Consider the following 13,975-nt stretch of genomic DNA (forward strand, 5'->3'; position numbering starts at 1 on the left):
ATGAAACAGAATAAGAAAATAAACAAAAATACCAAACAAAATAACATTAAATAACATTAAACAAAAAAATATAAAATATAACACAAGGGGAAATGAGGGGGTCAAGACCCCCAGGGATGGGTTAAGGGAGGGCACTGAGGGCACTCTCTGAGTGCAGTTTCAAGGAGTGTTGGAATTTGGGGTTTTGCCATGAGATTTATGCTGGATTGTTGTGGAATTTGGGTGGTTTTTTTTTCATTTTTGCATGAGAAAAAACCCATCCCAAACCACCTTTTTCTCCATTGCCAGCCTTTCTGTGGCCACACCACGCAGAGGAAAGGACGGCCCACCATGGCAGGTGGAGGTTGTGCCATAAAAATTGGGAGCTGGAGCCCCTTTTTGCTATGAAATTTGCAGGGGGGAATAGATGGATATCCAGAATGCACAGGGGAATCAGGAGGATTTTCCCCACTATGGGTGTTACGGAGGTGGAAAACCACCCCTGTGGCATGAAGGAGAGTTTTGGGGTAGAAAAATCTGCTTTTGCTGATTATGGTTTTGCAAAAAAAAAAGTGTTTTGTTTAGTTGGGGTTTGTTTTTTTTTTTTTTTGCCAGGGAATCCTCCAAATGAAAGGGCTGAACCAGCCCTGACATTTTCCTGCAGGAGAGAGGTCGTTTGCAGCCACTAATAAAAAGGATTCGACACGGGCTAATAAAGAGGAATGAATTCCTCTAATGGCCTAATTTCCCACCTTCAGCCAGGTTTGAGCCAGCAGCTCAGCGGGCACATCACAACAGGAATTTTATTTTTTTTTCGCCCCTTTTCCCCTAAAAAAACCCCAAACAACCCAAAACAAAACAAAACAAAACAAAACAAAAAAAACCAGAAAAAAAAAAGCCACACAAAAAGCCCCCCACCAAACTTAACGCAAAGAAATCCAGCCATTTCCCACTTGGAAAAATCCAATTTGTGGTGCTCGGGTGGTTTAAGCATCATTTCCCTTCAGGAGCATCATCTTTTCTGGTCCAAAATCCATTGGGAAGTCCCAGCCCCGCTGTTGCATAAAGTCACGAGAACACTTTAGCTGGGAGAAAATTGCAGACAAGAAGTGCCACTGCTGGACCAGTCCCTGCCAAGCTGCTCCCACACCAAGAAGGGTGGGGAAGGATTTCTCTTTTTCCCTTTTTTCTACTTTTTCTAACGGGTGATAAACCTCCTGCTAGGGCATAAAACCCGGCAGGGTGACTTGTCCATCGGTTTTTATATTTCCCATCACACTTTCCCAGCAATTTCCTTCCAGCTTGATCGACCGACGCTTACGGCCGATGCCTTCTGCCTTGGTGCAATTATTGAAAATTAACAAAATTCCACTGTTTGGGGTGGTGGGAAATGGACCTAGGAGGGCGAAGAAAATCCTTGTGTGCATTTGATACCTAATGACATATCCATCATCCATTTTAGCCACTGGATAGGGGAATATTCAGCAGAAAAAAAGGGATAGTTGTATGTAAATATATATTACATAAACATATAGTAGTGTATATTTATTTGTGTATATTTGTGGGGTTGTTTTGGCTACTACCCAAAAATAAGCATCCAGGTTTGGGCAGTAAGTGCACACATGGAACTAGATAACAAATTTCCCCCCACTTTTCTGGGGGAATACCTCCCATAAGGTGCTTTTTGCATGTCTTTGACTTTCCAATCAAGGCTGTGAAAACTCCAAGGGTGAGGTTTGGTTTTTTTCCTTTATCCCACAAATGCTGCAGAACTCCTCACAGAAGGGCAAAAAGAAGGTGGTTTTGTCCTCAAATGGCTTCTTTTACTTTGAGAAAATGATTTCCATCCTTGGGAGACCTGCAGCAAATAATCCTTTGTGTTTTCCTGGGAAAGGGTGAGTTCATTCCATATTTTCATCCACCTTTTCAGACCTTTCAGCCTTGTGCTATTTGAATATTTGGAGTACAAATATTTTAATTCCTTCAAGTCTGAGCTGCAATTTTTTCATTCACAAGCCCCCACAGCCCTGGTCATTGATAGGAGGTTAATCCTTAACCTTAAACTTTAATCCTAAATATATTAGAATACTGTTACTCTTAGATCATTGCTACATGTTCTAATATTGTAAATGATCACATATCACCTGTGTAATTATGTATTACTTATATAATTATACTGTTTACATCATTAGAATATTATTTACAGCAGTTATACAATAACATTACTGCATCTTTTACAATATCATATATTATTACCCCCAAATTGACAAAAAAGGGATGGGAGGGGCCATCCATCCCTTACCCATCACTGCCCACATCCTGCACAGATGCACGAACTGCACATTTCAGGTTAATGTGGGACTTTACTCCTTGCTCACCCCAAATCACACGGCTTTGCCCCTCAAAAAGGTGAATTTGGGGCATTTCTTTGAGGGTGAATTATTTTGAAGGGGCAGACATGCTGCAGAACAAAGTCCACGAAGGAGCTCCATCCCCATGCGTTATAATCAATGGTTATTATTGCTAAAAAGGAGCTAATTGCTAATTCCCCCCTTCCTGTGTGTTAATTAATGCATTAGAAGAATAGCAGATTAATAATGCATAATAATAACGAACGCATCAACGAGCCGATCCAGTAACCAATGCATTAATTAATGCATCGCTGAATTGATGCAACAATGCTGCATTATAATAACGAAGCCATTAATTAAAATGCATTAATGAATGCAATTATCTTGCATCACCTGTAGACAGCCCTCTTGTCGGCCTCCAGCTGCGCCTGGGGGTCGCCGCCCGCGGCCGGCACCGGCGTGTTGGCAGCCGCCGCTGGCGTGGTGAGATGCACAGGCTGGGCTTTGGTGGGCTGCTGGGCTGTGGCTGTCATCTGGGGAGGGCAGGGAATAAAGGAGAGAGGAAGAAAAGAATGTCAGATCAAATAAAAATAGGGTTTGTTGCACTTTTCCACGCCTTCCGCGTGGAATTTTGGAAGTTCGGGGCGCAGCGCTGCGTCGGGGCTCTGTGCAGGATGGGTTTGGGGGAGGTAAAACATGCACAGGCATTTTGTCTTTGCCTGGAAAGAGAAGGCTTAGGGTTTTACCACATTTTTCCCCACTTTTTCCACTTTTCACCAGGGGAAAATATAGAAAAAAGTCCCCCCATCTTTATTGTGTGGGGTAATTTAGGAAGGGTTGTTTCACACGAGTTCCAGATTAAATCAGCTGCAACGCTGTGGTTTGCCAAGAGTTTTTTCAAAGCAGGTATTACTGTCTAGACACAGTCATTTTCAATTTTATCCCAAAATTAGGTGTGCCTCTTCCAGCTCACCAAGCCCAGCAATGACTCATCTCAGAGCTGGGAGAAGACAGCCAAAAAAAATCAAACTTTTTTTGGTGCCCGTGCCCAAATCACCCAGCTTTAGCCCCGGTGCTGTCGACACATCCCAGGAATGTGCTGTGCAATAAATCATCCTGCCACAAACATTGTGCTTATTTTAAAAACAGCAGTGATTTTAGGTAAATATAAATCTTTAAGATGGGAGATGTGCCTGTGCCATTGCTGCCTGCAAATCCCTGAGTGTCCTCCCAGCATCACCCCAAAACTGCCACCCTCTGGAACAGGGTAAAAGCTGTTCAGGGGCAGTTTGCACTTAAAACCATCAACTCCACTAAAAAAACTCCAAATGATTTGCTGTCAGCCTTCAGACAGGTCCAACGTGGGCTCTGTGTTATCCTCACAAGATTCCGTTAAAAAAAAATTTCAGGGAGAATTCGAAACGATTGGGGTTCAAATGCATCAGCAGCACCCCAAATCCAGCAGTTTTAGCCTAAAATCCCAGTGGAAAATTATTTCAGAGTGGTCAGCTTGCTTGCTTCACTGTTGAAATTTGTCAAAAAATGAGTATTTGCCTATTTTTACTGGTAAATGTTCAGTTCTCCCTCAAGGCATAGAGCAAAAGGAAGCTCTGGCTCTTTCTAAATATTATATATATAATTTATTTATTTGTCTAATATACTTATTTCTGTGTCTATATATAATTATATATTATCTATATTTATGTAATGTTTCCTCCTGTCTGTGTTTTGACATCAATACTATATATTATTTACTTGTCTGATACACCAATTTATTTCTGTGTTTATATAGAAATGGGCTTATATGTAGTTTTTATTTATTTGTCTAACATGCTTCTAAATTCATTTGTCATTATTAATATAGAAAAATGTTCATATACACAAATTATCGTGTCATTAATTAACGTAAATGTATACATATGTATATTTATACACAAATATGTAAAACTTTGCAAACCCAAGCTGGACCAAAATCATGACACCTTTTCCTTTTAAAATGTTTGCCTTTAATATCTCCGGCCTGACCTTTTGCTGTTGCTTTTTTTCCACCTCTTTTTCTTTTCAATCTCCTTTATTGTTCATAACTCCAAAGTTGGGCTCCAGCACCTGCAAATTCACTTGGTGCTATTTAATTTCCAACTCTCCCAACTCTCCCCACAGGTTCTGTCCCTCCTCCCTTCCCTGGTGCTAAAGAAATGAGTGAAATTTGGGCTTCACTTCCCCTTCTGATCCCAGCAGTTTGGATTTCTCTTTCTTCCCCCCTCATTTTCCACTTAAAACCCAGATGCCAGCAGATCTTGGGATGCTCCAGCCATGCCACTGAATATCTCCTCATCCTCTTTCCCTTTTCCCCCTTTTTTCTCCCTATTATCTCCGTGGAAAATCACATTTATGCAGGGAAAAATGGCTTTTTCCCCCAACATTTTCCCTTTTTTTTTATCCCCCCTCATCACACTTATTTACCAGGATTCCAAAGCCCTTTTTGCATCCTGCCAAGCTGACTATTTCCAGCCAAGTCTGCAACTAATTGAGCTATTACCCCAAAAAAAAAAAAAAAGCCTCCTCTGGGGCTGCTCCGAAGCCATTACCTCACCTTGGACTAAAGAAAAGAATAAAAAATAACTAAAAATAATTCCAAGTCCATGGAAAAAGAGGTGAGAGGATGCTGGGATGGGGAGGATTTGCAGCTGAATAGGGAGGAAGGAAAATACAGAGCCAAAAAATGGTATTTGGGGGAGCAGGTGGGGATAAGAAAGGAGGGAAAATGCAGCAGGTTCCTGGTAGTGGGAAAATGGGGAAATAGGGGGAAATATTTGGGTATAAAACTTGTAAATATTGATAAAAAATGCAGGTGGGTTTTGGTTTTTGGTTTTTTTTTTTCCCCTGGAAAATGGCCAAAAATAGTTGCAGGAGGGGGGAAAAGAAAGGTAAACAAGAAAGGAAAATAAAAAGTACAAAAAAGTTACGTTCAAAAAGCAGCAAAAAAGTGAAGAAAAAATTCTAATGATGACAACAATTATGTAAACTGTGAAAAATTCGTTAAAATATGTTTCAAATACGTTCAAAATGTGTTTACAAATATACTGGAAAAATTTTTAAATGTTACAAGTATGTTCAAAGATGTACAAATTAAAGAATGTTTTATAAATACGTTTAAAAATTCTTTAAAATATAGAAAAATGTAAAAAATACGTTTGCAATTACACAAGAAACGAAAATGCTTTCAAATGCAGAAAATACATTAAAAGATGCTAAAATGTTGAAAAAAAATTTAAATTACGTTTAAAATGTCCTTAAAAATATGTTTTAAGTGTAGAACATGAGAAAAAATGACAATTTAATTTTAAAGATTTAATTTTAAAAATGAGGAAAAAAAATTGTAAAAAAAGAAAGCAACAGTGACATTTTAAAAGTAGTACAAAAATAGTAAAAAACCATTTCAAAATCCCTGAGTTTTTGCAAGGCTCCTGGGTCGAGCAGATGTTTTTGAGGTGCTGTTTGCTCAATGCTGCCCGAGCTGTGTATGACATTGCTGGGTTTGGGTATTGCACATTTCTGGGGTTCAGAAATGTAATCCCCAAACTACAAATTCCCAAATTACAAATTCCCACATTACAAATTCCCAAATTAAAAATTTCTGGGGTTTGGGGATGACATCTGTGGGTTTGGATCTAACACATTGCTGGGGTTCAGAAATGTAATTCCCAAACTACAAATTCCCAAATTACAAATTCCCAAATTACAAATTCCCACATTACAAATTTCAGGGGTTCAGGGATGACATCTGTGGGTTTGGATCTAACACACTGCTGGGGTTCAGAAATGTAATTCCCAAACTACATATTCCCAAATTACAAATTCCCAAATTACAAATTTACAAATTACAAATTCCCACATTACAAATTCCCAAATTACCAAATTCCCAAATTACAAATTCCCAAACTACAAATTCCCAAATTATAAATTCTCACATTACAAATTTCCAAATTACAAATTTACAAATTACAAATTCCCACATTACAAATTTCAGGGGTTCAGGGATGACATCTGTGGGTTTGGATCTAATACATTGCTGGGGTTCAGAAATGTAATTCCCAAACTACAAATTCCCAAATTACAAATTACCAAATTCCCACATTATAAATTCCCAAATTACAAATTCCCACATTACAAATTTCAGGGGTTCAGGGATGACATCTGTGGGTTTGGATCTAACACACTGCTGGGGTTCAGAAATGTAATTCCCAAATTACAAATTTACAAGTTACAAATTCCCACATTACAAATTCCCAAATTACCAAATTCCCAAATTACAAATTCCCAAATTACCAAATTCCCACATTATAAATTCCCAAATTACAAATTCCCACATTACAAATTTCAGGGGTTCAAGGATGACATCTGTGGGTTTGGATCTAACACATTGCTGGGGTTCAGAAATGTAATTCCCAAACTACAAATTTACAAATTACAAATTCCCAAACTACAAATTCCCACATTATAAATTCCCACATTACAAATTTCGGGGGTTCAGGGGTGACATCTGTGGGTTTGGATCTAACACATTCCTGGGGTTCAGGGATGATATTTCTGGGCTTTTCCCTTCTTTTGGAAGGTCTCTGCTGATATTGGTGTTTGCTCCTGGGCTCCAGGGGGGCTTCCCACAGGTTTCAATGCCATAATCCCCCTTTCTTTAGATTTTATTTGAAGACTATGGCCAAAGACATCAAGTCCAGAGAGCAAATCCCCTAAATCATCATTTACCCCATTCTTTAGTGTTTTGCTGGGAAATTCCTCCACTGCCATCACACCTGCTGAAAACAGCAGTTCTGAGCCCAAAAACCTGCTGAGGACACCAGGAACTGGGGGGAGGTTTGTGGCTCCTACTGAAAAATCACCATCTCCACCCAAATTTTAACCTGTAACTTTTTCAAAACTGATTTTATAAATAAAAAGATGGAACTATGTTCATACATTTTTATTTTTGTCCGTTATAACCACCTAGAAAGCACATTTAGGGGGAGGAGGAGAGGAGGAAAGATACTTTTATCGCTTTCTGTGTTGCAAATTATAAAAAAATCAACTTCTCCATTCAATCTTTAATTTTTTTTCAATATATATTTATAGAGTAAGTTATTTATTTATTTATTTGTCATTTTTGTCCCTATTGTAACCACCTGGGGGGAGGGGGAAGATGCTTCTTAATCATTTTCCGTGGTGAAATTTATGAAAAATTAACATCTCCACCCAATTTTTTTAGCAATACTTTTTCTTAAATATGTTTTTAGAATAAGAAAATAAATAAATAAACAAATAATTCTCCCTTCCTCCCTATTTTTGGCCCTGTTGTGACCACCTAAGGAGCATTTTTTGGTAGGGCAAAGCTGCTTTCACCACTTTTGGTGCTAAAAATACCTATTTTTAAAACAACCTCTTTTTGCCAATGAAATGGCTGAAGACTCTTCCTCAGCTTTTTGCTTTAATTCATTACAGGAAACTGAATTTTATGCAGACTCTTTAATTTTCAACAGGTAGGGTACTCAAGGAGTGCGACCGTGCTTGGTGTAAAAGATGCTCCACGTTGCACTCCTGTAACAGATTCCAGTGATGAATGAAGCATTTTTTTCCTTCCAAAAGGCAGCTTTTCCCATAATTTTTGCTTTTTTTTTGCATGTTTCTGACAGTGAGGCTGACAGCTTGCACAGCCTCTGCTGTAAAACATGAATGCAAAGCTCCCCAAATCCCTTCTTTTAGCACTCTTCTCCCCAAAGTGGTTCCCTTGATGAGGAGGAGCTCATTGTATCTCTGATAATCAATAATATTTTCATTTATCACCAGTCCCCTCCTTTTCTTCCCCATCTTTGGGGAGAAGAAATTTGTGCAATTTGCTTTTCCAACCCCTAGAAATCCCAAATTATCGGGTGAAAAGTTCACAGACGAGTCCAAAAACAAAAATCAATTCTTGGCTGCAGCTTTCCCTCCAAACCCACTAAACAGAGAAATGCTTGAGCAACCCCCTTGATAAGATAAAAAAGGCAGGATTTGGTCAGCAATGCTCCTGAGGGTCCCCAAAATTCAATGTATTAAAAGAGGGGGCAGATAAGGGACAGGGGTGGGGAAGGTAGCAGGGATGTCTCCAAAGGATGCTACGGCAAATGTCAGCTATTTTAGAAGTCCCTTAAATTGCCCATTAGGACTAAAGCGTGGTGCAGCTCCCCGCTGGGTAAGCGAGAAAGGGAAAAAAAATTTGGAAGAAAAAGCCCTACTCGAAGCAGAGCAGCGAAGCGAGTAAATGATGACACAGAAGTTGGAGGAGCCATAAAAGCCCCACCGAGGTGTCGTTTGTGAGAAGTGACCTTTTCCCACCAAAGGAAATGAGTAGAAAGGAGACACGGGCGGCTTCAAGGGAGGGGGGAAAGTCAATTTATTTATTTTAGCTGGAGGAGGGCAGGCTTGGGGGTTTGGGGTTTTTTGTGGGTTTGTTTTTTTTTTGGTGGTGAGGGGAGATTTTTCTGCTTTTGCAGATGAGAGATGCAGCAAATGGGGAAAAACGCGGAATCTTCCGTATGAACAGAAAAAAAAAGCTGCTTTGAACGTGGAGCTGGCTCAGTGCCAATACAGATCACCCCTGTTCAGTCATTGTAGCTGGAAGAGTGGAAACGTGATATAAATTTACCCCTAAAAAATCTTGGGATGGGCTTCAAGGTGCAGGACCACCTCCAAAATCCATCCTCAACTCCCAGGTCCAGCCCACTGGGGTGCTCCAGAAGAGTTTCTCTTGGACAAACTCCTCTTCTTATAATAACTTGACTCCCTAACAATGCTTGGAAAAGTTATTTGACCACTTAGAGCACCACTGGAGATGAAATATTTTTTCTCCCTGGCCACAAGTTATTAAAAAATGCCATTGAAATAAATCAAAGGCCATTCCTATGACTAAACCTGTCCTGGTTCAGTCAAATGTTTCATCTTTCCAGATAATTAACCTGCTGGTTGCAATCATGCCACCATGTCAGCTCTCCAAGAAGACCCAAAGACCCCAAAATAAGACAAAAAGGGGAAAAAACCCACAGTTTTACCCAAAACCTTTCAGTCTTGGAGACTGACAGGAAGGGTTTTAATTCTGCCAGTCTCTGAGATGAATGCTCTGGGGTGAACTACTTTGTCATAGCCATTATTTAGGAAATCAAAGAAGTTAATGAAGGAGTTGGGGGTCCCCAGGGGTCTGGAGGACACTCACCTGTGGGGTGTCTTGGTAGGGAGGAGGAGGCACTGTCTGGGTGGCCATCATTGTCAAAGCTGGTGCCGGGGAGACATGGTGCATCCTGCTTGGGAGTCACATCGAGAACCTGCGGGCAGGAGAACGAAGCTGCTGGATTACAAGGGATCTCTCCCCCCAGAAAAATCCCACAGAAAGAGAAGAAAAAAGAAAGGCAGAAAGGTGAGGTGGCATTTTCCTCACACAAGCACTGAGCTCTACCCACACAGCCCCTGAAAGGAACTCAAGGTGATTTGTTGACCCTTACAATGCTTTGATGATTTTTTGTGATTTGTGATTTTGGGTAAGAAATGCATCAGGGGTGAAGAGAAGCAGCAGGTCACTGGCAGGGAGATCTTCACTGGACAGCAGCCAGGCAAAGGGAGAGCTCTTGGAGATGATGGCTGCCATCAGTGAAACTCATTATATTTTCTCCCTTGTGAACCCTGGCGCACCCAGGGCATTTTCTTTCCACCCCTCATGCCTAACCACGGTGCCTAAATGGGGATTTCCAACCCCCTTCCAGTTATTCCTCTTTTTTGGAAGCGGAAAGATGAATTATAAATGCAAAACTTGCCATTTCCTTCAATTATACACTAAACCCTCCCAAAATGATGTGTGTCTTTGCCTTTGGCCACCACAGAGTCACATCCTCAAGCACTGCACACTCAGTTCAGAAGGGACATCGAGAATCCAGTGTGGGGATTCACCAACATCTTTAACTCCTGTGCTGTGCTGTCCAACCCAGCTGACTCCTGTGTTGAGGTGACTGATCCCACGGTGGAAACTCTTGTTTGATTTGAACCAGGGAGCAAACCTGGATTTTGCACACCCCATAAACCGAGGAGACAGCCCTCATGCCAGCCTCAACCTCTCTGGAAGTTGCTGCTTTATGAAAATGCCGAGTTATCTGGCAGGAAAACAAACTAATTTTTTTTTTGTATCTTCAGGTCCAAAGGAGATGGAGAAAAAAGAGGGGCACCAGGAAGGGACAAATCTGTACTGGAGCACTTGGCTGGGAGAAGTCCCCAACGATAGACCCAGTGGCAGATGTGACCCAAAAGCAATTCTTGGGCTGAAAATACCTCCTGTCCCACTATTTCACTGCAGCTGTGTGGTTGCTTTAGAAGAAAAGCCAATAATCTCAGCTAAATTCTTTTAAAAACTCTGTCCTGCCCTCTCTGTGGCTCAGAGCTCTGTTTTGGGCCAACTCACAAAGTCACCAGGAAATCTTCCTGGGCCCTCTAAAAGTGCATTTCTGCCTGCCATGCCTCCTTTTTGTAAGATGACATCTCTCCAAGAGACGTCCCTGTTGTGATGCCCATCGATGCACCGGCTTTCCTGCTGGCTTCTCATCCGTGGCACCATCCCATGAAGAAATGCAGAGAGTTATGTAAAGTCCCCTGACATTGGGAGGGAATATAACCAAAAAACAGAGCCAGTAACCAAAAAGCAGAGCCAGCATGGCTTTCACCAGGAAATGGTGACAGGCAGGAAGGTGCAAGGAAGAGGAATGGGGGCACTGATGAGCTCAGTCCAAACCGAGGCACATCTGGGAATCTTTGGGAAAAAATGTACAGAGTCCTCTCTATGAGGTGCATGGTTATTTGGGGGAAGAGGTGCAATATCCTGATCTCCTCGAGGCTTCAGGCTTTTCCAGGCATTGAGTTCACAAATGCACCATATCCAAATGGAAAGCCAAGCGCTGTGTGCACGGGATGAGAGTCAACAACTCTTTTTTATTTTGCATGAATAAATGAGGTTATTCTTTCTTATACATTGCACAAATATGGATAACCCATGAACTGAGTACTAAGAAATCACACCCAAAATCCTGTGCATTGTGAAGGTAGATCAGGGTTCTTGCATGACACAGACCTCTAGCAGCGAGGATATTGCATTTATGGGATTAAAATGATGCTTTTCATCTTTTTCCTCCCAACAGCAAAATAGCAGGAGGCAAAATTATCTGCTCCTGAGTGAACTCACAGCTTAAAATCTTTGATGTCCAATGTCAAAACTCAGCTTGCAGCTGCAGGCACACAAATATCCGTGTCCTCGGGGGGAAACACCAAGGGAAAAACCTCCCCACCAGAAACAGTTGCAGCTGGGGAAAAGCAAAATTTAGCACTGTGACAGTCTGGACATCTGGGAAGCTAAAAAAAAAAGACATTTGCTATTTTGGTAAAAATACCCTGCTTGGCATCTATTGTTCCTGCCAGGAGCGATCCTACAACCAGCACGTGGCAATTTACTGTGGGGTGTGAGCTTTTTGGGTGACTCTATTCCCAGAAGGTGGCAGCCCAGAGCCCAATTTAATTGCTGAAAAATATCAAAGCTCCTCAAATCGAGCCGTTCATTGAGGTTTATGGGTGTTGATTTGGAGAATAGGACTCACAGCCAAATGTGGGGGGAAAAATAAAAAAAGAGGATAAAAGTGGGAGACAGCTGTTGCCAATAGCAGTGTATTTATCTTGGGGGAAACAAATGCACTCAGGCACCGTAAATATCCAGGAAAGTGCCTGGTGCCCACAGGAAAAGCTGGACAGGTGTTTCACATGGGAGCCCCCAGCCATGAATCTCAGGATAACAGTGCAAAGCTGTCACCCCCATGGATTTATCAGCAGCCAACACAGGCAAGGGTTGAAAGCTGCTATTATGTGCATTAACCCTTTCTTATTTTTTGTATTTTTTATTTTATACATGAATCCCCTCTCTTTTCTTTCTTTCCCCCACTCCTTAAATTAATTTGTCTGCGTGAGCTCTTGACTATGAGCATCCAGATAGGGAAGGAGCAGAGCATCACCAAACCCCTGCCAACTCCTTCCAGCCCACCTCAAGGTAATGTTCAAATCTTGGGTGAGGAGTGAGTTCTGGGGATCTGGAGATCAGGGAGGGCAGGATTTGCAGCCAACTCCTGCGGGATTTGCACAGAAGAAAGAAATGGTGAGCAATAAAACCCATAAAGGCTCTTTCATTTCCGGAAGCAGCAGTACTTCACATTTTGGCAGCGACTTGAGATCAAAGTATCCTAAATTTCCTTATGAAATAAAATTATTTCAGCTATCACTGAAATGTTGCCATTACATTGGAAATGTATTTCCCAAAGAGCTTGTGCCTATCTAAAAGACTCTCAGATTTATAGGCTGGGGTTTTTACCAGCAATATATTACATCCTTTTTCAAGTAAAAATAATTAAAGACTAAGTTGAAAAGTTGCGGGTTTTTTTTCCATGTGGTCACTGATGCCTTAAAACACTTAAAAAACCAAAGTATTGTCAGTCACCCACCACCCTCCAGGTGAATATGACCTCCTTGATTAATTAAACAGCCATAAGACCATATTAGAATGGTTAGGGCTAGTTAGAATTAGGGCTGAATGCAAAAAAAAAAAATTTTAAAGAATTAAAGATCCCTTTTATGGACTCTACATCACCGTTTTCAAAGCAAAATGTTAATACTCAATCTGTAAAACACAATTCTTGTTTCTGAACCAATGGGAAAATGGGGATCACTTTTTCTAGCTCACTGAGAAGCTTCTGCCCCACAGCAATACGTGCAATTGATAACAGAGGATTCAACACGAGAAATCAGAAAATCAACTTTTCAGGCATTTCTTCTTCTCCACCTGAAGCATCAAAATTATTAGAGATACTTGAGGATGTTTTTTTCCAGCCACAGAAGGCATTTTTCTGTATTAAGGGAAGATTGCCTTTTCTAAAGGGGATTTTTTTGAAGCGGGGATGCTGTGAGATTTGCAATGCCGCCGTGTCAGTCACGCTCTCTCCACAGCAGGCTGCGAGTTTTTTATGTCACCATCTTCACAGAGGGCTTGTGCAGGCTGAAGTTGATGATATATGCATTCAGCTAAGTTAAAATGAAGAAATATAGCAGAGGAGGGAGGGAGAGGGTCCTCCAGAGGACGATACATCTCACTCGGAACCGCCAGGACAGGCTCACTCTCGGCGGGTGATGCCAACTCTTGATTGGCCATAAAGAGAATTAAGAGTGACCCTCTCTTCTTGAATGTCTCATTTCTATCCACAAACCCTCACCTTCTTTGCTTGTTTTTACCAAAATTCACACATTACCCTGAAAGATGAATACCAGGTTTTCACACTATTAAAGGAAGTCCCTTGTGCCACCCTGAGCTTATTAAAAATAAACCAAATGCTGTTAAATGGTCAAAACCAGAAAAGAATCCAATTTTTCAAGACATTACCCATTCTGGGCCATCCCTCCATGTTCAAGGTTGCTTCCAAATAAGCTCATGTAACACCTCATCTGGGGAGACCAGGAACATTTGTGCAACAGATACCACTGTGCCACCAAATATTTGTAATATTTGTTAAGAATATATAATAGCCAAATTTCCTCAATCCAATCCC

At 41.1% G+C, this 13,975-nt stretch overlaps 1 protein-coding gene across 4 annotated transcripts in view; it reads right to left on the bottom strand.

Moving 5' to 3' along the window:
* Positions 1 to 13,975, bottom strand: part of PKNOX2 (PBX/knotted 1 homeobox 2) — an 86,499-nt gene that overhangs the window by 19,233 nt on the left and 53,291 nt on the right. For all 4 annotated transcript variants that reach the window (XM_068994657.1, XM_068994654.1, XM_068994655.1 and 1 more), the window contains 2 exons: positions 9,571 to 9,679; positions 2,724 to 2,863 (listed from right to left, as the gene is read on the bottom strand). In XM_068994657.1, the coding sequence (XP_068850758.1) occupies positions 2,724 to 2,863; positions 9,571 to 9,654 (224 nt within the window). In that variant the 5' untranslated portion in view covers positions 9,655 to 9,679. The remainder of the gene's footprint in view (positions 1 to 2,723; positions 2,864 to 9,570; positions 9,680 to 13,975) is intronic.

This window comes from Aphelocoma coerulescens, chromosome 24 (assembly GCF_041296385.1).
Source record: "Aphelocoma coerulescens isolate FSJ_1873_10779 chromosome 24, UR_Acoe_1.0, whole genome shotgun sequence".
Lineage (NCBI taxonomy): Eukaryota > Metazoa > Chordata > Aves > Passeriformes > Corvidae > Aphelocoma > Aphelocoma coerulescens.